The sequence below is a fragment of the Malaclemys terrapin genome, chromosome 6 (assembly GCF_027887155.1).
Source record: "Malaclemys terrapin pileata isolate rMalTer1 chromosome 6, rMalTer1.hap1, whole genome shotgun sequence".
In the NCBI taxonomy this organism is placed as follows: Eukaryota; Metazoa; Chordata; order Testudines; family Emydidae; genus Malaclemys; species Malaclemys terrapin.
In genome coordinates, this window is record NC_071510.1 from 121,861,995 (window position 1) to 121,886,686 (window position 24,692).

At 52.0% G+C, this 24,692-nt stretch overlaps 1 protein-coding gene across 1 annotated transcript in view; it reads left to right on the forward strand.

Annotated features, from left to right (window-relative positions):
• Positions 1-7,812, forward strand: part of PSTPIP2 (proline-serine-threonine phosphatase interacting protein 2) — a 59,772-nt gene extending 51,960 nt beyond the window's left edge. Inside the window, exons 10-15 of the mRNA XM_054031222.1 lie at positions 81-179; positions 611-707; positions 1,104-1,188; positions 2,115-2,149; positions 2,985-3,042; positions 3,705-7,812. Of these exons, the coding sequence (XP_053887197.1) occupies positions 81-179; positions 611-707; positions 1,104-1,188; positions 2,115-2,149; positions 2,985-3,034 (366 nt within the window). The 3' untranslated portion in view covers positions 3,035-3,042; positions 3,705-7,812. The remainder of the gene's footprint in view (positions 1-80; positions 180-610; positions 708-1,103; positions 1,189-2,114; positions 2,150-2,984; positions 3,043-3,704) is intronic.
• Positions 7,813-24,692: the final 16,880 nt, after the last annotated feature.

Here is a 24,692-nt window from a genome sequence, read left to right on the forward strand (position 1 = left end):
GATTAATCCCAGCTGGCTGGGAACGTGGCCGTTAGTTATTTTGTTAACATACCCTGACTTGCCTCCCTGTATCTCTTCAGTTCCTTGAGAGCCAGGAGTACGAACGGATAAACTACTTCCGCAATGCGCTGTGGCTACACCTTAACCAGCTCTCTCAGGAGTGCGTCCAGAGTGATGAGGTAGGTCTGAAAAACCCAAGCCCCTCCAAACCTTTTATTTGCCAAGCAGAAGGGGAAGGTTCTTCACTCGCATTGCACTGTCTTCACTGCTGTTGTTACCTGGGCTTGCTATCTTCAAGCTAGTTCAGGTAGGGTGGTCTGCACACAGCTTTAGCTTTGTTGATATTCTCATAGATAATCCCGCAGATAGCAATAACGAACACCCAGTCAATAGTGTGGAACAGGATTTGAAATCCTGTCTCCAACGAAGTCAATGGCAAAAGCTCCCATTGCTTTTATTGGGCCCAAGATTTTCACCTCTTGTATTATTGACACTTATTTTGCTGATGCAAATTATATACTTTCTTTCTTTCCAGAAATACGAATTAATTTTTGTTTCTGCACTTCATGCTTTTTTTAAAAAAAAAAACTTTTTTTTTTCCTTTTTACAGAGATACGAAGAAACCCGGCGGAGTCTAGAAATGTGCAGCATCGAGAAGGATATCGAATTTTTTGTCAATTTCCGTAAAACTGGAAGTATGCCCCCAGGTAACTGCTTGATGTAGGTTTTCTAAGCGGTGTGGCCATCGGCATTCTGTACAGCTTCTCGGCTCTAGTAAGGGTATGGGTTTTATTAAACAAAGCTTGGTGCAGAAAGCAAGCAGGCTTGATGGTTCTGGTTCTGTGTTGGTCTCAAAATGAAGCCTGTTTCTAGAGTGTCATCCTTGCACCGGGATAGCAGGCAATTGCCACCAGACCCTGAAAAGAACTCAAACCTCATTTCTGTAGGCTTTGGTTTCTAATAATACAGTTTTTTCAGCGTGGAAGGGATGGAGCTGAAGAAGGAATTTGCATCTCCCGTTGTGCAGATGTGATGCTGTACATTGCATGCCAACGGCTCACAAAAACATTTTTTACAGCTGACTTGTATTTCCACCCCCCCAGCTCCTGTGATCTATGAAAATTACTATAACACACAAAGAAATACAACTTCAACAAGAAATCAGGCCCCAGCACCTGGGATAGGGAGGTAAGAATAAATAAACCCACCACAAACCAAATAATAAAAACAATGGCCTGGCTATTGGGAACCTATAGGTTAAAAATGGGTGTTGCTTCTTTAAGTCTTTTGGAACTGTTTGGATCTTAGGTTCTTTCAGGGTCCCATAGAAGTTGGTGGGAGTTGGGGTATATGGTCAGTTGGGAATTTTGCCTGGATTGAGTCCCCCTCTGTACCAGGAAACCCTCTGAGATCTTGGGCACTGGTTTGCCACCTCCTTTGCTCCCTAGCCCGTCCCTGCTGCTGGAAACCTTCCTGTATTCCTTGCATGGCTCCCTTCTCCCCATGTTTGTCTGGGAAGGGCTGGATCATCTAAGAACCCATGCTCATGTGGGCAAAGGAGAGAACCTAAATCAGCTGCACTGGGAGAGCAAGGGAATCTGCTGACCAAAGAGGGGAGTTGGGCTCTGGATGAAGGACGGGTCTGCTGTGGGGAGAGAAAAGGAACTGAGAGCACCCTTGTCATCACTGAAGACTAATGTCCATGGCTGCTCTGCAGTAGGAGTCAGTCACAATAATGACTATCTGATAGCTGGGGTTGGAATACTGAACTGTCTAAATTATGGCATGTTTGTGCGTGAAGCCCCACGGTTCACGCTGTGAAGGGCTGTGGCTAGCCACCGCTTTTCTTCCCCACCCCACCACAAAAACTACCCTCTGGTGGGACGGGGGCTGCCTGGTTCTTGCGTCTTGTCCGCTGCTAATGACATTGCAAGAGATTAATAATATGGCACACTTTGAAACTGGGACATTGCAAACCTCAAACCAGCCAAAGTTCTCGGCACTCACAATCTACCAGAAATGCCATGTGGGGACGGGCAAGAATTGAATAATATGAAAAAATCAGATTATTTAGCAACAAAGAGACAAGTGTTGTCTTGTTTGTTTTTGTGCAGGAGAGGACCATTACCAATCCCTGTGAGTGGGCCAGGTGAGTTACACCAAGTCATTCTAGAAATCACACATTTTAAAGCATTTTTTTTGTGCAATCCTCTCTGTATTTCCATTTTTGCGGGTGTTGCAGGTTCTGTGTGTAATTCCACTGCCATGTAAATATTGGTGATCTTGCCTGGTTCTCATATCCCCCTGATCATTCTAGCCATTGGGGGGAGGGATAGCTCAGTGGTTTGAGCATTGGCCTGCTGAACTCAGGGTTGTGAGTTCAATCCTTGAGGGGGTCATTTAGGGATCTGGGGCAAAAATCTGTCTGGGGATTGGTCCTTCTTTGAGCAGGGGTTTGGACTAGATGATCTCCTGAGGTCCCTTCCAACCCTGATATTCTATGATATCTCTGAAAATGTTGTTCCAGGCACCTGTAAGCTTCTGTTAGAAATAGAAGGTGACATCATGGCTCCATTGAAGTCAATTAGAGTTTCGCCACTGATTTCAATGGGGCCAGGAGTTCACCCAGCAAGAAGTTCCAACCAAAGTCCTGGATATGGACAGTCCTGAGAAGGCAAGATCTGGACCTGAAAGGCTGCAGCTTGGGCTCTTCTCTACTTGGGAATCATCAATTTTGTTATTTGCAGTGTGGCCTAGTAGATAGGGCCCTGGACTGGGACTCAGAAGACCTGGGTTCTGTTCTTGGCTCTGCCACTTCCTATTGGGTGACCTAGATCAAGCGCTTTATCTCTGTCTGCTTCTGTTTCCCCAACTGTAAAAATGGGGATAATGCTAGCAACCCCTTTTGTAAAGTGCTCTGAGCTTTATGGATGAAAAGTGCTATGTAACAGCCAAGTGTTACTATTGTGATTTCTATATTGCAGGTGACCCTGATTACGCTACGATTGATGGTTACAGTTTAATACATCACTAGCCTGAGCTGTAAGTATTTTCATTCTGAAAAGGAATTACTTGGGGCCTGCGTTAGCCCCACCAGTGAGGTGTAGGGTCTAGTCCTCACCAGCATGTTGCGCACTAACTGCCCCGGGGAGACCCTGCTAGTGTGCACTCAGAGGTCCCTAGTGTGTGTTAATGTAGTCCGGTTTCAACTATGTCAGTGCTCACTAGGGAACTTTTAGTGCGTGTCAGCAGGGTCCACACAGCCCAGTTAGTGCACGTCACACTTGTGCGGACTGACACGCTGCACAGACAAAGTGCAGGACACAGTTGTATAGTTAGGAGAGACAGTTAGGAAAGAGAAATATAGGCTGGATATCTGGGGAAAACTTCCCAAAGGTGAGATTGCATAGGTTGTGGAATAGTGTCCCATGGGAAGAATTGAAGGTCCCATCCTTTGGTATTTTAAAAGCCGCTCGGACGCCTGCCCGAACTGCCGAAGCAAAAAAACAAAAGCGCTCCTCCTGCCGCACACCCCCAAGGATCCCATTGCGCACTCCCCTTTGGAGACCACTGCTGTAGTGGAACAATCCTAGGTTGGGAGGGGGACTGGATGATCTAGCTGGCTGCTTTTCCTCCCATCATTACATTTGTCTACGTTTCTTTCACTGAAATATTGACTCTTACAATTCCATCCTCTTCTCCAGGGTCTCAAAGCTGCTTGCCCAGTAGTGCCACTGAGTGCAAAAATTAGTCGTCTGATCCACCCATCCGAGACCGTGTATTCAGTTGCAATTCCAGCATCGGGCCCAGTGATACAGCATGGAACTGTTTCTTCTTTTAAAAAATATTTTGAAACTTTAGGGTAATTATTTTGTATGTTTTGAGGATCCACACAAGGTCCAACAAGGTCCCTCTTCCTTCACGGCGACAAACTACACAGGCTGATGTCCTATTTTCAGGGTCAGAAAGGAGGACGTTGAATCTCTGAATAATATTCGCTGATCCAATGGAATCTTCCCTATCAATAAGAGAGGCTTGTGTTCTGGTGTTGGTGGCAGTTCTTTGTGATGTGCAAACCTCAACATCTGTGTGGAAGACTCTAAAGGATTTAAAAAAAAAAAAAAAAAGAATCTCTGCTCACCATGACGACTGAGAATTCACATGTGCCACCGTCGTGCTGCCAATGGGAATCATGTGCAGTGCTTTGGGCATGCCGGGGCGTGTGCATAGTACACAGGTCACAGTAAGGTTTGGGTCTGGTACGCTTGATTTTCACCAGGGTGATTAAGATCATAGCCTAGCCCTAATTGTGGGAGTGCTCATTAGACTGCTTACTCATGGCAACGCTGAGAGTTAGAACTTGAGAGGTATTTATATGGCTGTACTGTGCATTTGCTCCAGGCTACGCAGTGACGTTGGAAGAAGTTGATTCATATCCTGTCTCTATCTATCATGCTTCAGGAGCCTGTTTGGATGACATGAATGGTCCATTGACTTCAATATGGGTTCTGATGAGAGGAAGGTGAACAAGTTATGGCCCTTCAGTAGTTACCTACCTCCCTTCCCGGGTTCTACTGTGTCATAGCAGTACAATATAAAACCATCCTTGCAGGTCCAGGCCGCTGCCCCCTCCATTCTTCTTGAATAACTGGAGGACATGAGCTGGCCCCCCGGAGAGGTACATCCAAAGGCAGGGCTTGCCGCTGTTCAACTACCCACCACTTAGCCTGCCCTCGACAGATTCTGCAAACTCCAATCAGGCTAATCTCTGTGAGCAGCTGGACTCTTGGGTGCATTTTTTTGACCAGCACCCAGAGTCAGAACCTCCTGAGGTTTTGCCCATTGGAGGACAGTGTCAGCTGCTTCTTCTATCTTTTGTGTTCCACTGTCCAATACGCTTGAAAATAAAAGAAATAATATTTTCTTATTGCCTTTTCCTGTCTCCATTTAGCAAACCTTTCCCCATGCCCCCCATTTCTTGGGGTCTGATCCTGCTCCCATTGAAGTCAATGGCAGAATTTCCATTTGTTATCAATGTTGTGGGATCTGGCTCTTTCGTTTCTAATAAAGCACAAACTAACTCGGTTACTGTTGTTGGCCTCACTGCAAAGCTCATTTCCTGACCAGAACTTCCCCAGCCTTCATGTCCATGTCCATCTCCATTGGCTGTTACCTGTCAGGTGCACAGACACTGATGAAGTCTGCCCATATGTGTGTAGCTCTTGATGCGAGCGTGTGCAGGTTTTAATTTCTTGCTGTAGAGGAACAGGGATGATTCTGCATCAAATTGTGTCTGAGCTATGTGTGATTTTGTACAAACCTAGGGAATGTCGCTTTGTTTCCTTGTGTGGGAAAGACCCCAATGTGATAAGTGAGATTTGAATTCTGCCCTGCTACATTTTAATGATCTGTAGGAAATGCACAATTAGAGGAATACGTTGTCTTATAAAAAAAAAAACTTTAAATATCCTGATATAATTTTATATTGTAGATTATTTTTAATCTCAATCTCTCTCTATCTATATTTATTTCAGATTTGAGGCTTGCATACTGAACATGTAATTATATATGCTCTAAAATAAACTTCAAGCTGGGGGGTGAATTTGCTCCTCTGTCCTGCATGTAAAGGCCTGGACAGACGGGTTATAACCACAAGTACAATGTGCAGGCAGGAGGCATTGAAGATTACAGAGCTCTGCTACTGCACCTGTTTTCCTGATCTAACCTCTCTCTGCTCTGCCAGTCCCACTCCTCCCTTTGGATCTTGGTCCTACACTACAGCCCACTACTCTTTCAAATCTCACCCCCCCCCAAGAGTTATAAATTAATGGAGATATCCCATCTCCTAGAACTGGAAGGGACCTTGAAAGGTCATCAAGTCCAGCCCCCTGCCTTCACTAGCAGGACTAAGTACTGATTTTGCCCCAGATCCCTAAGTGGCCCCCTCAAGGATTGAGCTCACAACCCTGGATTTAGCAGGCCAATGCTCAAACCACTGAGCTATCCCTCCCCCCCTATCAATGTTTCCCAACCCAATCGATCTGAAGTATTAATTGAGCGCTGGTCATTGTAGCATGTAAGTGCTGGTCTGTGTTCCTCTTCTGCTGGGCCTTTGATGCAAACTTGCCAATGCAGCACAACCCTCTATGCTATTCCAGTCCTGGGTCTCCAAAACCATTCGGCCAGTGCACCTCAATGCTCACCTTGAGCTTGTTGGGGTATAGACTTCTGCTTTCCTCCCGTTCTGGAATGCGAAGCCACTAGCACATATACTGTGTCTATTCCAGTGCAAGACCACCTACAGATGTATGGAACTTCAGTGACTGGCTCTCCATATATGATGGCCCATTGGGCAGACTCTGTTTTTTCTCTTGCCTCCGTTTGGGGAGGGAGTGGGGGTGGGAAACTGATACCACAGGTTCCTGTAAATGCAAGTGAAGCCCTGACTTTAATGTGGTTGAAAATGATGATATAACACTCATTGAATTTAAACAGCGGTTCTCCCTCTTTTCCATCCTAGGCCCCCTTCCCATCTAGCTGAAATCTCCATTTAGCAACATGGGAAGGATGGGGTGATGGTGATCCCAACATTTGTTTGTGACAGTCCCTATCCCTGTTCTAGTAGTTGCAGCTCCCAAGATGAGAACCCCTTATTTAAAAGAAGCCAGAAGCTGATCAAGCCTGGATTTCATTTGTAAATCCAGACCACAGAGCATTAAAAGAACAAACAGGTAAAGTGCAGATGAGAAAATATATCATTTATCATTGTATTGTTACAAATGCACACCAGAATAGATGATACCACCTAGCACTTATGTAGTGCTTTTTCATCATTTGTTCTCAAAGTTCTTAACTAAGGAGATCAGTATAATTATTCCCATAACAACTTGATCAGTCACCTAGCAGGTCAGTGGTACAGACAGGACTAGAATCTAGGTCTCCTGAGTTCTAGTCCTGCATTCTCTCCACTAGGCCACACAGTCCAGCATGAGAGAGAATTGGTAGTAGTGACCAAATGTTACTTCCATCTGAAAGATGTAGAAAGAGAATTGACCCCAGATCTACAGCTAGGGCCTTTCATTAGAGATTACTGGGATGGCAGAATAGTAAGGTCAGGAGCATAGTCTAAGAACTAGTACTCAGAAGCATATTGTACAAGAAGCTCCTTTTCTCTGCTGGGATTTCCAGGTTGACTCAGGGCAGTAGATGGTCTTCGTTTGTTTCTTGCCTCCAAAAACTGCAGCTCAATAACTTTCAAAGTGGTGCACTGCGTTTTAGGCACATAACTCACCATAACTTTAATGGAAGTCATGCAGCTAAACCCACGTGCATCACTTGAAAAATGGAGGGGTTAAAATGCAGCCCCATATTAGTTGCCCAGGAGTGACGCTCCTATCTCAGTTCTGAACGTAGGGAGAGCGATTATTTACTTATTTAGTTGACAGCAGGACTCCAATAAAGAAGTGCTTTTCAAAAGGATCTTTTGAGTTCAGAGTGTAGTTAATCACAGGGCAATGTCATGCACATTTGAAATGTGGATCGCTTCACTTGTATTTGCTCTCTGATTTAAAGAAGCCAGTCCTGAAAGCAAAAGCAAAAAGTACGAGTATTCTGCCCAGCCAATCTTAAAGAGAAAGAAAGCAAGCTGCCACCAAAAATCAAGGTTCTTCTCTGAGTTGTCTTAGAGAGTGTCTAAAATCACTTCAAAATTACTAGGTCAGTACTCCCTAGGTAAAAGAGGAAGGTGTGAAACCACTAGCAATGCAATATTGAGTTCAAAAAGAACAGGAGTACTTGTGGCACCTTAGAGACTAACAAATTTATTAGAGCATAAGCTTTCGTGGGCTACAACCCACTTCTTCGGATGAATATAAGTGGTTGTAGCCCACGAAAGCTTATGCTCTAATAAATTTGTTAGTCTCTCAGGTGCCACAAGTACTCCTGTTCTTTTTGAGGATACAGACTAACACGGCTGCTACCCTGAAACCTGTCATATTGAGTTCAGTTTTTCAGGAGGTGAATTAGGATGGTGGTAGGCATGTGGAAATACTTTCATTTGTAGCCTGATGTTTTCAGTTTCTAAAGGAGTCTGGAAAGGCAGATGGTTTCAAACCGTAAAATGTTAATGATAAAAATGCCAAGTGTGGTCAGTGGCTATTGGAAAAGCTTTTTATTATTGTGATTAGAGCAATCGTATGTAAGAGTGGGGAGGTAAATTTGGATCATACCTGAATTTATTGAGAGTTTAGTACAACTGGGCTAAAGTGAAAGTTCACAAGCAAGTGGTAGGAGGAAGCTTTCAATCTGGGGCCGCAGAACTCCACCAACCAACCCCCCCTTCCCCCCCCAGCCCTGCAGCTGCAGTAGGCTGCAGAGTTACAAGTGATACATCACCAGAAAAAACAATGAGGAGTCCTTGTGGCACCTTAGAGACTAACAAATTTATTTGGGCATAAGCTTTCATGGGCTAAAACCCACTTCATCAGATGCATGGAGTGGAAACTACTGTAGGGAGGTATAAATATACAGCACTTGAAAAGATGGGAGTCACCAGAAAAAATTCTCATTGGATGATTGTTTCCAAGGCATGACATTTGCTAGCTGCTTTTGGAAACAGTAACTTTTATACAAATTAAACCTCCTGTGAATATCCTGCTGTATTTTTCTGTGCACTTGCAGCACAGAGATTGCTGCGTTCTATGTTAAAGCTGTTAACTGAATGAAAAGAGAATTTGAGCTAATTTGGAAATTAAAGGCAAAACTCTTTGTTATCAGCGCTGCAAATTGCGATTGTATCTTTGCTACTCGTGTGAACTGTTATTGACACCAGTAGACTTGCCAATGTTGTAACCAATACAACAGAGCCCTGCAGGGCAGGTAAGTGATCTGTATGTGTGACTCAGATGGAGAGAACATTAGTTAGCGGCAATCAGAATTTTAGGGTAGCTAAGCTGTTGTGGTACAGAATAGGACATCAGTTAGTGTGTCACAAAGATATGACTCACCACTGCAGTAAAGGAGAGGGAAAAAAAGCTTGAAGTAAATTAGTGGAAGTTATTTTTGCTTATATTTGCCTATCTTTAATGGGCTTCCTAACCAAGATTTTGGTGCAATGACAAAAGACACAAATACGCCATATCCCTTAAAGACTCCAAGGTCTTTGAATTATACCCATTGCATGGTGCCCTAGGATTTTAAGGCTTTGTATCCATAGACCTTGCTGCAGATTTTAGCAACCATGCATCCACAGTTTAACCTGTGCCTGAACACCATGTGGTAGGTCAGTGTGGCTAGATCCAACGCTGCTAGAATGCTGGGGTTGGGGAAAGGGGGAAATGTGCTATCCAGTAACATCACAACTACCTACTGTCTCATTGCTTGGAAAACACAGCAGAACTGCTTATTTGCAGAGACATCCTTACAACATACTTGTACAGAACTGTTTTTTGCTAATAGAAAACGAATGAGTTTTGACTGTTAAATTATCTGTGTGATGAGATTTGTCTGTGCTGAGTAAGATGCGCAGTGCTATAAAAATAACAAATGGGTGCTGAAGGGGCTGCTTTGGCATTTTATTGGATTGTTTTGTAAACTTGTAATGATTTGTTTGTCATGTTAATTAAGAGCTAGCAGTTCCCTGCTATCATTTTTCTGAATAGTTAATAAAATGGCCATGATACATGTCTGTGAAGTTGTTCATCACTTATCAAGGTGATCAAAACTCCTTTGGTCTAGTGTAACCTGTCAGGGTGGTTGTGTGTGCTGTTGCAGGGCAGGGTGTACTTGGAGTTGCAAGGATTTGGATGTGTGCGAGTGCCTGGGATCGTGTTAGGGGTCATGTGCCTGACATTGCTGCTGGCAGGTGTTGATGGGGGCGTGACCAGGCTCTTGGTGATGGAGATGGCAGGGGTTGGCGGTGTGTGAGGTGGCTGGCAGGTATCAAGGCGGGCAGGGCTGGCTTTAGGAAGTGCCGGGCCCAATTTGAACATTTTAGGTGGGGTCCCAACAGGGATGACTTAAAAAAAGGGCGTTTTTTAGTGTTTTTTTTATTTCTTCGAGGGAACAACAATGGTCCGTCGCCCGGTGTGCTTGGCACCAATAAAGACACCGAGGGGAGAAAGCAAGCCAAGTTTATTTCAGAGCTCTGAAATGGCACTAGGAGACCAGCATGTCTCAAATCCAGTGCCACAAATACAAACAAATTTTACCTTTTATACTCCAAACTGTTTGCATACATCTCTTTGTCTGGCTGTTCCCCCTTACCCCTCCCTTCCAGACAACTGTTACAATAAGCTCTACATAAGCTTGTGAGAAAACTTTCCCAGTCTTTGCAACCTTGAGTTAGACGCCTGCAAACTAACTACCCCTACTTTCCCCCGCTCCTTATCTCTATTATTTCTGCTAGTGTGAGTGAAACTGCAGCCATCTGCTAAAAAGCTGACATTACATTTCTGCTTCAGCCTATTTCAGAGCATGTAAGCAGTTAGCATAGAAGTAGGTGAGAGTTCCCAAGATGGAGTCACTGTGGTTCACAGACCCAGAGCAAAAGAGCTTCATCGGCACTTTTGGCCTTCCACTCTCCCGAGTTACCTGGTAGCTATGCCTAGTGGACCCCAACAATCTCTCTAGACCCGCTGAGTGGGGGGAACCTACTGGGTCAGGACCTGGCACCCGGAGCAGTAGGACTCTGCTGGAGGACGGCTGATCTCTAGCCCAGGTGTGCCCCTTCCTGGCAGCAGGAGTCTGGGGAGGAGCGAGAGAACATGGGAATATTTCTGTGAACAAGCTGTGTGACTCAGTTTACCTGCCCACTTTGTGTCCCTGTCCACCGGGCAGCACCAGAGCGAGAAGACGGATTCCAAGAAGTCATGGCGGAGATTGGTAGATTCCTAGGCCAGGAGGAACCAAGGCTGAGCTCCTGGATAACAGGCCAGAGAACTGCCCCCAGTTAATTCCTGTTTGAACGAGAGCAGATCTCTTAGAAACACATCCCACCTCGAGGGAGAATCCACCGCACTCCTTGGTACATTGTTCCCATGGTTAATTCCCCTCCCTGGTAAACACGGATATCTTCTTTCCAGGCTGAATGTGTCCAGCTTCAACTTCCAGCCATGTGGTCACGTTAGAGCTTTCTCTGATAGCCTGAAGAGCCCATTATGAAATATTTGATCCTCGTGTAGGTGCTTCTAGACTGGAATCAAGTCACCCCGGGAGGTGGGAGCTTCTCTTTGCAAAGCTAAACAGCTTGAGCTCCTGGGGTCTATCACTCCAGGCCACGTTTTGTAATCCTTTAACCATTCGCGTGGCCCCCCTCTGCCCCCTCTCCAATATATTCACATCCTTCTTGGACTGCTCCGGAACTGGACACAGGACCCCAGCAGCGGTCGCACCAGCGCCAAATCCAGAGGTAAACTGACCTCTCTGCTCCTATGCGCGATTCCCCTGTTTGGGCATCCTTAGCGCCTTTGGCCACACTGTCGCACGGGGCTCACGTCCAGCTGATTATCCCCCATGGCCCCCTGCACTCTGTCAGCGTCTCTGCGTCCCTGGAGAGACACCCACTCCCCCACCCCTCTGCCAGGCTGGGAGCATGGCCGACGCTCTTTGGCTGTATCACAGCACGTGTTGTTGGCTTGTGCCCAGCCTACCCTAGCGCTGGGGCTGTTGGTGACACTGGACTTTTCTCTGCTGCCTACGGCCTGGCAGACACCATGTGCCAGGGGCTAATCACTGGCAGTGCCACGCCCGGCAGGGGCAAAAGCCTCTGAGAGGAGTTTGATCTCAGTCCGACTCGCTGCCGAGGGCAGCTGGGGAGACACAGGGGCTCCTGGAGCCCGAGTCCGGGAGGCACCGAGCTCGGCCTTAGGAAAGGCCACGCTCAGGGCCTAACAAGGAAATAGCTTCCTTCCCATCATGCAGTGAGCTGGGTGCTGACTGGCCGAGCTTTCCTCCAGCTGGCGTGAGAGCAAATTCACCCTCTCACCCCCACAGAGCCCTGGGCATTGGGTGGGGGAAACCGAGGCACAGAAAAGGGAAAGAACATGCCCTGGCCCAACCCCACTCCCCTAACGCTGGGCTCTAGTCCTGGAGCACCAAAGTCTCCTCTTTTTCTGCTGGAGACTCCCCAGTTTCCCACCCTGGGATCCCTCCCAGCCACCGATGGGCCCCAAAGGGGACCGGGTCTATCTGTCCTAACATCAGTGATGTCTTCTGAGCAAGTACCAGGGCCGGCCCAATTCGTTTTTTCATCCTAAGTGGACACCCCCTTCCCCCCCGTCAAGATAGAAGATGGGAATTTTGTTTCCCTCCCTCTTTGGACGAAATCTATCAGGATTTCATCCACCAAAAAGTTGCCAGATTCACAGGGCAGTTGGGGTTTTCCTGCAATCCCCAGGTGCTGGAGGCATGGGATTGCTGCGCTGTGATAAGGCAAAACAGTGCGCATCACAGGCACAAACTAACCCACGGAAAGAGCCAACCCCCTTAAAAAGAGGGGTTCTATATATTTGCTTGCTGGTCTTTGGAGCCCCCTTTCCAGCTTCTCCCTCCAGTGGCAAGGGCTGGAAAAGCGGCTCCAAAGACCGGCAAGCAAATATATAGAACCCCTCGTTTTTGTGTGAGGGGGGGTGTGAACATCTGAGGGGCCGGCTCTCCTTCCATAGATTAGCTTGTGCCTGTAAATGTCCCGATCGCGGCTAACGCAAGACAAGCCACTGTTCTGGGGGATTCCACAGGCCCAAGGGTTTGCCCGGGTTTTAGCTGGTTGAACTGGTCAGAGTTTGACAGTGTTTCAAATCACGCCAGGAGTCAGACCCAGCGTTGGTGTTAGATTAGCCGCTGTCTGAGCCAGACAGAGGGCTGGACAGAGAGCAAGGTCCGAACTGACCCTGTCCCACCCCCCCACTCCCAGCTGCTGGGAATTTCCGCCCCACAGAGAGCCAGGACTTATCATGTGACTTGGCAATGCCCTAGCACAGTTAGAGCGGGTGAAACATGGGGAACAAGCAAGGACGATCCTACCCCAGGGGCAGGGCCAGCTTTAGCAAGAGCGGGGCCCGATTCCTGGGGGCGGGGCTTGCTGCAAGCCCCGCCCCCAGGAATCGAGCCGCGCTCCGGCCGGGGTTGCCGGGCTTGGGTCCAAACCGACCCGAGCCGCGCCGCGGGGGGGGGAGACCCGACCCGCGCCGGGGGGGGGGACGGGGGAGACCCGCGCCGCGGGGGCCGAGCCGGAGCCAAGCCGGGCCAGAGCCGCTGAGGCCTGTGGGAACGGGCCGCGCCTCCCTGGAGCCCTTCTCGCACCCCCACCACCCCAGCTTACCTTGTGCTGCCGGCCCGCCCCTGCTTCTTTTCAGACTTTCCGCGAATCTCTGATTCGCGGGAAGCAGGGGAGGGGGCAGAGCATTCAGGGGAGGGGAGGAGGGGGAAGTGAGCTGGGGGCGGGGTGGAGAGCTGCAGCGCGGGCCCTCTTGGCGCGGGGCCCAATTCAGCCGAATCGGCTGAATCGGCCTAAAGCCGGCCCTGCCCATGGGTGGGGCATAGACTGCGGGGGACAATCCTGCAACCTGGGGGAATAGAGCAGAGGGGACGATCCTGCCCCTTGGCGGGGGAGGGGGGAGGGAGGAGGGGGATAGAGTGGGGGGGACAATTCTGCTCCTTGGGGGGGGATGGGCTCCAGACGCCCTCTGCCTCCTGCTCTTACCCGGCCAAATCTCCGCTTCTCTCCGTGCAGGCAAAATTTTGTCTGAGAAACAAAAGCGTAACTCCGTGTGTCTTATCCTTCCAGCAGCCCAGCTGGCGGGGGTTTGAAGGTGGGTGGGACGGCCCTGCTCTCACATTGTAGTGCGAGGGGGTGGGAGGCAGAGTGCGTGTGGGAGGGGAGCACAGAGAGGCTCGGAGAGATGGGGCCAGGATGGAAAAGCTAGTGATAGAGACTGGAGGGTGCAGAGAATCTTCATTCCCCAGATCCCCCACGGGCTCTTTGGAGCAGCAGGGTCTGGAAGTGCACGTGCTTTAAAAGGCACTGTGATCAACTTGGGGGGCCGGACAGCTTGGCCAGAGATACACCCCCTAGTGGATTTCTGGATGTGACCACTGCCTCTCCGTCCAGAAATGACATCCTAACTGCCTCTTCTCAGAAATGAGGCATTTCTTAGAACTGAAAACAAAAACCCTTAGCAAATATTGAACTCTTTCCACTGCTGGGTAATGGGGCTGAGAAGCAGTCACCTCTGGGGTGGAACAGCTGAGGAACAGCAGCACAGCAACACTACATGGGGATGGCTCGCCCAGCGCTGAGATGCAGCTGTCTCTGGGGTGGCTTCTTCAGATAACGTGATCTTATGAATTGGTCCTTTTGTCTTTGGAACTCACTGCCACATGAGCCCTGCTATGTATCCTGGAGCTCTTTGCTGAGGCTTTTTACTGCTTTTTACTCCTGTTTGATGGTCTCCTGTCTGGTATTTCCCAGGTTTTGGTTCTTTAGATTAAGGGTGAACCACTCAATAAGACTCATAGACGTTAAGGTCAGAAGGTCATCTAGTCTGACCTCCTGTACATTGAAGGCCACAGAACCTCAACACCCACTGCTGTAATAGACCCCGAACCTCTGGCTGAGTTACTGAAGTCCTCCAGTCGTGGTTTAAGGACTTCAAGTTACAGAGAATCCACCATTGACACTAGTTTAAACCTGCAAGTGACCTGTGCCGCGTGCTGCAGAGGAAGGCGACCCCTCCCCTCAGGTCTCTGCCAATCTGACCTGGGGGAAATTCCTTCCTAGTCCCAAATATGGCGATCAGTTAGACCCTGAGCTTGTGGGGGAGACCCAGCAGCCAGACACTTGAGAAAGAATTCTCTGTAGTAACTCAGAGCCCTCCCCATCTAGTGTCCCATCACCGCCTGTTGGAGATTTTTGCTGCTAGCAGTTACAGATCGGCTACATGCCATGGAGGGCAGTCTCGTCATACCATCCCCTCCATAAACTTATCAAGCTCAATCTTGAAGCCAGTTAGGTTTTTTGCCCTCACTGCTCCTCTTAGAAGGCTGTTCCAGAACAAACTAACTTCTGCCTGAGTCTGTAGTGGGCCTCACACAACAGCTATCAGAGGGGGTGGGGGGGGCGAGCTGGCCTGAGTCCATCTCAATGTGGTGCTAACTCTGAACCCTACTAATGGCAAGCCACTTCTCAACACCCCACATCTTCACTTTGGATCTCAGGCTGGGAGGCAGGAAGGCAGTGATCAGACAATGAAAAGTTACACAGCCAGCTGTGAATGGTGTTGGGTTTTCTCAGAGTGCATCACGGCCGTGACACCCTCCACTCTGCATTGGGTTTGTTTCCTGTCTGACGCAGGTGGAAATCGAAAGAAACATGGGAATGGCTCTTTCTGGGAAAGAAAAGATTTAGCAGATTTTATCTGCTGCCTAGGCATGCAGCCAGCATGAAGCCACTCAAAAAGCACTGAGTTGCAGCTGATGCTGGGGTGGGACAGGTGGGTAACAGCTGCAGAGTCGCACTGAAGTTCTCAGTGGGGACCTTGCTGTCACCAAAGGCTGTTCTAGGGGAGCATCTTCTTTGGGCTTTTACTGCCATTGGCCATGATACACTGACACTCTGGAAGCCTGTATCCCTCAGTAGCACACAGTATTCACCACTGTGATATGATTATGAGATGTTTTGTATTATGCATGCCTTGTGAGGTGGTATGTAAAATGTCTGGATCTGTTGAACATTAATAACCTGTTGGATTGGATGTGCTGTCATTGTATGGGAAGTTATGCTCTCTGTGCGTTTCTGAAATATGTTGTGAGACGCCCACAGCCAGCTTTACAGTAGAAACAAAGGAGGGCCAGAAAGGTGTTGATGGCCCCTCAGGAAGAATCCACTCTCTGAGAGACTCCTTGGAGAGGGCACTTAGTCAGTGGGGTACTGCCTGACCAATGGGCTTGCCTGACCCCCATGACACAGCAACGATCTTTCTAGCAACTGAAAGAGTATAAAAGAGGGACAGACATCATAGAATGTCAGGGTTGGAAGAGACCTCAGGAGGTCATTTAGTCCAACCCCCTGCTCAAAGCAGGACCAATCCCCAACTAAATCATCCCAGCCAGGACTTTGTCAGGCCTGACCTTAAAAACCTCTAAGGATGGAGATTCCACCACCTCCCTAGGTAACCCATTCCAGTGCTTCACCACCCTCCTAGTGAAATAGTGTTTCCTAATATCCGAGCCTGGACTCTGTGACTGCATTAGTCGCCAACAGGGGAGTGTGGCACGAGAGGACACAGAACATGTCTACAAATAACTTTTTCTGGACTGCTGAGATGGGGGGAGAGGCCAGATTCCATCTGGCGCTGTAGGACTCGGAGGACGCTCCGGGATCGGGAGCGAAGGCTCTGGAGCCTCGCAAGGTGCAGGTTTGGAGACATGTGGGTCCTACCTCGTCCAAAGTACCCTGCCGTGCTCTTCCCCCCCCCCACCCCAAGAGCCATGTTAACAGGCAACACTGCCGCTCTCTTTCCTTGGCCCCATGTATCGTGTCCTTTATCTGGTGGCTAGTCCAGACGAGGACAAGCGCTCACTACTGCTACCACCTGAGGGAGTTGCAATAGCCCCATAATCTGGGACTCCAAGCCCCTAGAGTGACCTCTTACCTTTATAGACCCCCCCCGCCCCATACACAGCTATTTTAAAGTTTAGCCTGATAGTAAAGAGACCCGTTTTCAACCCTTCACCACACAAGAGAAAGCCGGCAGCATTTGTCATTAACTATTTATTTCTCCTCTCCTGGCTCCCAAACTGCTTCTCCTCCCTACTGCCGCCAGCCACCTTCGAGTTCTCCCTCTTCTCTCCCCGGCTCTGCTCACTTGAGTGCAGCAGCTCAGCGGATGGTCCAGCTTTACTCTTTCACTTCCATTCTTCTTCACTTCTTTGGGTGGCTGCATTTGCCATTGAGCAGGCTGATGGAAATCCCTGAGTGCTCTGTCTAGGCCAGGGGTCTTCAACACGCGGCCTGCGGGGCTATTTCTCTAGGTAAGCGGCTCCAGGCCACAGCCCAATGCCATCCTGCACCCCAACCCCCAGCCATGAGCCCCCTGCCTGCACCCCAACCCTCTGCCACACCTCACACTTCCCCCTGCCCCCACCCCCCTGCCTAGAGCCCCCTACTGCACCCCAACCCCCTACCTCACCCCTCCAACTCCCTGCCCTGAGCCCCCTGCACCTCAACCCCCTGCTGCACCCCAACTCCCTGCCCTCAACCTCCTGCCACATCCTACATCCTTCCTGCACCCCAACTTCCTATCCTGAGCCCCCTTCTGCATCCCCCACCCCCTGCCCTGAGCCCCCTGTCTGAACCCAACCCTCTGCCACACACCACACTCCCTCCTGCACCCTGTACCCCAACCCCCTGCCCAGAGCACCCTCCTGCACCCCGACCCCCTACCTCACCTCTCCCTGCCCTGAGCCCCCTGCACCTCAACTCCCGCCCTGATCCCCTGCCACACTCCTCCTGCCCCCTCTGGGGGCAGGACTGGGGGCAGTGAGGGGGGGTGTCAGTGATGCAGCCCTCGGGCCAGTGAACTAGTCCTCAGCTGGCCCTCGTGGTCATTTGAGTTTGAGACCCCTGGTCTAGGCTCACAGGCCCAGCAGCTAAAGCCAAGCGCTGCTGAAAGCAGGGGGAGATTAGCCTGGCTTGGCAGGAGTTGAGGCTTGGCCCATAGGGACCCCAGGCACTGCCGCTGCTGCCACCTTCATGGTGAATCCTCCAACGCCTCGCCAAAGGGCTCTTCCACATTCTGCAAACTGGCCTCACTGGCTGACTGTCTAGGAGAACAGAAACCCTTTGTTAGAGCCGGAGAGTCTCTTGCCACGGCTCCCTGAGGGTCACAGTCAAACACCTGCGAGTCTCGAGGAGGCTCTCAAGCAGTTCCCTGCTCAGGCACTTGGCACCCACTAGTAATGGTCTCTGACAGCAGCATTGCCAAGGGGAGCTCAGCAGATGCTCCCTTCTATGGCTTCCTGAGTGGGAGGGAGGTTGGTCTTGTCATTTAAGGCCTAATGTCAGAGTCAGGGCTCCTGGATTCTCTGACTTTGGAAATGGGTGGAGTCTAGCGGTTGGAGCTGGACTAGTATCAGTCCCACGCTTCCTTCCTGCCTCTGTCAGGGACGTCGTGTGTGACCTTGCAGCCAGTTGCTTTCTATCTCTATGCCCCAGCGAACAGGGATAATACTGACCCCCCTCAGAGCGGCTGGCAGGGGTCACCAGCATCATGACTCAAGTTGGAACCAGTTGTGCTCTTGGTAGAGAAGGGCCCAGATTCAGTCCCCATGGATGCCCAGGGTGTCTGTATTCTGGCCCTGGTTTGACTCACCTAGCATTACAGGCTGTTTAGCCCGGTCCTGGCCAGGCGTGGTGCATCTGCTCCTGGCCCTCTCATCACACACAAGAACATGGCCCACCAAGGACAATCCATCAGCTCCCAGCTGGTGTTCAGCTCCAGGATGGATGGGGAGCCCTAGCCGGACCATAGAAAGACAGGGGGGTGTTCTTTGGTAGAAACTGCTGGAGCTTCAGCCTCTGCTCCCACCTCCACTCACACGCTAAGGGCTTCAAAAGTGGTGCCTGACCCCAGGTAAATAAAGTAGCCGAGCTGAGGCCAGAGTGGGACTGATCCTAAGAAAAGAGCGGATTTCTCCTCTGCTCTAGGGAGATTCCCCTAGGAAAAGCAGCTGGGGTGGGGCGATACAAGCACTACCCCTCAGCCCTTGAATAGTGGGCAACTGGGACTTTGGGAGGCAAGGGACTGGTGTATCTTGCTGGAGATCAGAAAGGGGCAATGGAGAAATTGTACCAAATCAATGTCACGGCTGGGTCAAGGGCAGCCAGACCTACTGGTCAGAGCCAGAGTCCACACTCACATGACAGGAGTGGAGAGTCAGCCGGGTCAGGATACTGGAAGATGAGCAGCAAAAGACAAATCAAGCCAGGGGAGCGGCAGCAGAACCAGGCAGTGCACGGTCCAGAACCGGGAGCAGGCCTGGTGTTCAGTCAGCTTCGTGTTCCTGCTGCTGTCTTACGCAGGGCCAGGGGGCCAGTGAGCTTTCCTGGGACTCCTCCAATAGGACCTCAGGAGTGGAACCTCGAACTGGGGCTGAACTTTCTGGGTCCTAGATAAGCAATTTTCAGCAGGCTTCCAGGTGGAGGGTTGGAGTGTGGCTGCTCCCATGAACCCTGCAGACCCGGGTTGGAGACCCCTGAGTCATGACAGTGAGTGATCTCTCCCCGCTCAAACCTCCTGCAGCAGGAAACCGTCTCCAGGATCCTGGACACCGCCTCTGAGAATAAATTGAGGATATCATGATGAGAAATAGGGCTCTGTACCAGGGCTGGAATCCAGGGACAGGGAAAGCTCCCAGACAGGCTATGCATCGGGGATGCCATTTCTTCCCCAACAGACCCACACGCCCCAAGAAGTAAATGGCTCTTACCTCCATGAGGGACTGGGGTCTTCCATCTAAGCCTCTTTGAGAGCCGGCATTGCTGGGACGAGGTGACCTGTCCCCACTGCTCCCTGACGTGGCTCAGCTACAGGAAGCTCCCGTCTGGGAGGCTGTGCCAGATCCCAGGGCCTGGAAGACAGCTGGGAAGGAGGCTCCTATTCCTGTCACACCCAGAGACCCCATAGAAGGGCCAAGGGGAGAATAAAGGGCAGAAGGTGAAGCTAGCCCTGAGCCTCTGTCCCACCCCCACCTCCTCAAAAGTGGAGCTTTCCGAGCTCCAGTGGGGCTGTGGCCCTGACACAAGGGCTTTTCTGCACCATATGGGGCAGGGAGAGCTCTGCGTGGGCGCAGCGGGAATGAGGGGGGTAGACCAAGGGAAGGGGAGTGGGTGCAAGGGAAAGAGGTCCTGCCCCATATGAAGGAATTTGGGGGGCAGAGGGAAGAACCCTGCTCCACCGAGAGGGGAGAGAGTTTCTGTGAGTGCCAGAGGGCTCCATTTCCCCTTCTCGTTCTCCCAATCAGAGGGAGGCCACTCCAGCTGGCCCAGTCTGGTCCTGACCAGAGTCTGCAGGGTAGCAGTGGGGTCACAACAGGGCTGGGACTCACCAGCATGGCGCCTCCCACTGGTCGCTCTGGGAATTAGCTCAGTCCATGGGGAACGCCCTCTGCTGGCAGCGTCCCATCCGTCTCTTGTCCTCCGTTGGCATCTGGAGCCGCGTTGCTCACCGCTTGACACTGCCCTGTAGGCCATTGCCCCTCCAGCAGTGCCCACTAGTCCATCCTCACCACATTCCAGGGGCAGGGGTTAGCAACAGTCCTTGCACCTGCCTCGGTGGCCAACCGCAACCCCCAAAGTCTACTCCCTTGTCTCAAGGGCCGGTTACAATTTGTCTCGGCCATCGGATAGCCAGATGCAGTACTGCCCAGCCCGAGATGCTGGTCTCCTGCTCTGGACACAGAACTTCCCCCATGAAATTCTGGGACAGACTACCTGCTGCTCTCCTGGGCAGCCATTATATAGGGCCTAGCCTAGCCCTGATTGGCTGGCTCTAATCTCGGCCCTGATTGGCTCTCAGTAGGCCCTTCCCTGATTGGCTGACGGCTTGCACAGCCGTTCTGGCCTACTCTAGTTCCTTCTCACATGGGGGTGGGGCAGCCGTCCCACCACAAACCCGCCCCCTTAAAAAATGCTCACGGGGGAGGGGAGGAAAGGGGTCCCTATCACCCCAGCTTCCTTCGTAGTAGGGCCTGCAGGGCATCCCTTTCCTCTCGCAGGCCCTCCAAAGTCTGGAGCCAGCAGCTTCTCAGCTGTAGGGTCTGGGTTCCCACTGTTGAACGCCCTGGTCCTACGTGGGTTCCTACTTCAGTTTGGGTTTCCACAGGGGCCCTCCTGGCTCCTATGTGGGTTCCCTCATTTCGGTGGGGCCTCTCTGCACCAGCCCCTTTCTCTCTAGGGGCCTCCGTCTTCATCACCTCTTCTCTGTGGCTAGTCTCTGACTGAGCCCTTGTCTCAGACACTCCCCCTTTCTGCCTCAGGGGGCAGTGCCTCTTTAGATGTCCCCGTTGGTGGCAGTGGAAGCACTTTCTGGGTCTTCCCCCTGACACATCCCTACTCGTGCTTGTTTGGGCCCTAGCCCCTCCTTCTGGGCTGGCCCAGGCCTTGGGAGTCCTGTAGGGGCACTCTCTTCAGGTGCCTTGTCTCCCCACAGACCCAACAAGCTGGGGGCCCCCCTGTTACTCTTACAGGGGGTGCCTTTTCTGGGTGGGGCCTCTCTGCCCCCTCCCAGGAGGGAGGCTCCTTCCTTTAGTGTCCCTGTCACCTACAGGCGAAGCAGTTCAGCGTTCCTGGCTTCTCGCCCTCGATGCCGGATCTCTTGTTTGGTCTGGGTGCCGACCTCCACAGCAGCCAGAACAACTCCCTCCGCTGTTCAGCAAGCCGAACCACCCAGGCCCTCCAATAGAAGTCTCTTTTCTCCACCATTTTGGTCTCTCCCTGTGGCACAATCTGCCTAGTCTGCTTGATGGTGTCCTTCATCAGGCCACTTCCCTCCAGCAGTGCCCCCTAATCCATCCTCATCTCCTTCTGGTGGGGAGGGGGGGAAGCAGGTTAGCAACAGTCCTTGCACATGCCTCAGTGGCCAACCAAAACCCCCAAAGTCTAGCCCCTTGTCTCAAGGGCCAGTTGCAGTTTGACTGAGCCACCGCATGGCCAGGTGCAGTACAAGAGGGAATGGGGGGACCCAGGCCCACCAACTATCCTGGATCCAAACCCAGGGATCCTCTAGTGGGAGTCTCCCTGCTCTCCCCTTGTCCAACTGTCCCTGGGGCCACTTCTCCTCTGGGCCCTTTCTATCAGGGCAAGCAGTCTGGCAAGTCTTGGGCTGGAGCTGTAGTATGCTCCCTTGAGCCTGGCCAGCACTGCTCTTTCAGAGATGCTGGTCTCTTGCTCTGAAGACAGACCTTCTCCCATCAAGGTCTGGGGGATACTGCCTGTTGCTCGCCTGGGCAGCCTTTATATAGGGCCTAGCTTAGTCCTGATTGGCTGGCTCTAATCTCGGCCCTGATTGGCTCTCAGTTGGCCCTTCTCTGATTGGCTACCAGCCTCTGCAGCCGCTCTGACCTACTCTAGCGCCCTCTTGCATGGGGGTGGAGCAGCCGCCCCACCTCAGCGATCAGCTGTCTCAACCAGGCTGTGGCCTGAGCTGTAGGGCTGGCTCCAGGCACCAGCGGAGGAAGCACATGCCTGGGGCGGCATTCCGTCCATTCTTGGGGCAGCACAGGCCGGGCGACTTTTTTGTTTTTCGCACTTCAGCAGTTCGGGCGGCGGCAGTCCGAGCGTTGTTGGTTTTTTTTCTGCTTTGGCAGTTCGGGTGGCAGCAGTCTAAGTGGTTGGGGGTTTTTTGGTTTTCTTTTTGCTCACTTTGGCAGTCTGAGCGCTGTTGTATTTTTTTTTTTGCTTGGGGCAGCAAAAATTGTAGAGCCGGCGCTGCTGGGCTGAGGTCGCTCAAGTGGTCAGCCCCTCAACACACTGTATCGGGGGTGCTCAGGCCTGGGCGGGGCCCACGCACCCCACAAACAACCAGACTTCAAGGGCGGTCCCTGGCCTGGGTGGGGCCCCGGTGGCCAGCCAACAAACAGTTCCTGTCCTGGGCTAGAGCCTCCTTGCACCGTGTAGGGGGTCAGCCACCCGGGGTGGGGTGGCAGGGGGACGCGGTTCCACCCTCCTCCCCCGCGTCCCAGCCCAAGGCGCTGGCAGGGGCAGGATTGGTTGCCCCTGCGTCGGCAGGGATCCAGCCGCAACACGCCGACTGAGCCACGCCGGGCTCTGCAGCCAGCAGCTCCCGGGATGCCCCTGGGCTACTTCCTGCCTCCCCGGGGTTTGGTACCTGCGGCCTCCAGGCCTCTTCCGGCTCCTTGGGGTAAACCGCAGCGGGTACTCCGGGCCAGTCCTCGTCCATGTCTGGGGTTAGGGTTAGGGGACTCTGGAGGACAGGCCAAGTGTCCTCCTCTGTTGCAGGCTGTCCCCCAACTGTGGTGAAGGGTCGGCCTTTTATATTTCCAACCCCACGCCCCGGTCCTTATGGCGAGGGGGGCGGGGCGATATAGGCTCTGCCATCCAAGGGGCGTGTAGAGGGGCCCTCGCTCTCCTGCTCGGAGGGAGGCCACTCAGTTGAAACAGAGTCTACCAGAGGCCCCGGTGGCCAGCCAACAGGCAAGGGGGGTGGGGCAATATAGGCTCTGCCCTCCAAGGGGCGTGTAGAGGGGCCCTCGCTCTCCTGCTCGGAGGGAGGCCACTCAGTCTCACTACACTCCCTGTTTAGAGGGAGCAGGAGTTGCTGGTGGCCTTGGAGGCAGAATTCCTGCAGTGCCTCCGGCACTTGGCGCAAGTGCCGGATGATGTGAAGTTGGTTCATTATGTTGGCCGTGACGACCTCCTGCTGCAAGGGAAGGAGGACCTGTCAGAGACTCAGATGCCCCCGTGGAATCAGGGGGAATTAAGGGCACCTGGGACCAGCAGCAATTCCACCCAGCACCCGTGCACCTCTGAGGGATGAAGTCCCCCTCCTGACCCCCAGAATGGAGTCTTGTTTTCCTTTCAAGGGACCTCCAGTGCCAACAACCTCCTTGTAGGGGGAGCTCCTGCCACCTCCCACCCAGTGGCCCTGACAGCCGTTCCACCTCCAATCCACAGCTCAAGTTCTCTGACCCCTCTCTTCCACCCCCACCCAGGTTGGGCAGGGAGGGGGCTCTAGCGGGGCAGGGGGCGGAGGGATTCTGGCAGCAGTGAAGTGGGTTGTGGGCAGCTTGAGACCTTTCCCCAAGTCATCCCAGCCACTGAAGCTGAAGCTGCAGGATGGCAGCCCTGGTGAATGGGGCAGATCAGCAGCCCCTGCTGACTGAATCCTCCCGTTCTCTCTACAGCGAGTCCAGCCCTGCCAGCAGCAGGACGAGCTTCCCCTGCCAATGTGCCTCAGAACTGCCCGGTCAGTCGCCATCACCCCTCAGTCCTTGGCCTCCCAGGCTGCCAGTGACGGGAACAACTCTGGGTGGTGGCACGGGTGACAGGAGAGGCTCGCAGAGGGCACGTAGAGGACTCTGCTGCCCTTCCCAAGAACAGAAGTCCGTGCTGAGGCAAAGCTTGTCATTCATTAGCCTTGCTAACGAGCTGGGCTGGAGCTGCTCCGGGAACAAGCTGGCTCCCTCCTGCTCATGGAGGTGAATTCATCTCCCTTCCCAGGAGCACCTGTTCTCACTCTCATTCCCCACCAGTCGCCTTGCTGCCAGACGGGCGAATGGCCAGAGGATGGGAATGAGGCCTGGGCCCCGCCCCAATCTCCTGAGTCTAATGCAGCTGCTCACCTTGCTCCCCATCAGCTGCTCTGCTTGCCCCAGGAGGGAGTAAGTGAGGAGCAGCCCAGCCTGGCTGACACGCAGCAGGGGGTCGTGCATGGCCAGCACTGCTGTCTGCAGGAAGAATCTTCTCTGCCCCGCCGAGAAAAATTTGGCAAAAACCTGAAACCAACCAGATGTGAGGCTTCAGCAGATTGCCCTGAACCAGGCTCCAAATCCTGGCCTAGAACGGCAACTCCGTCGCGTGGTTCCAGGAGGGAGCCACCTGCCCTGCAGAGCTGTGCCATGCCCTGGCAGAGTGTCCTTACCTCCCCCACCCTGGCTGTGTTCTTATAGCCGAGGAG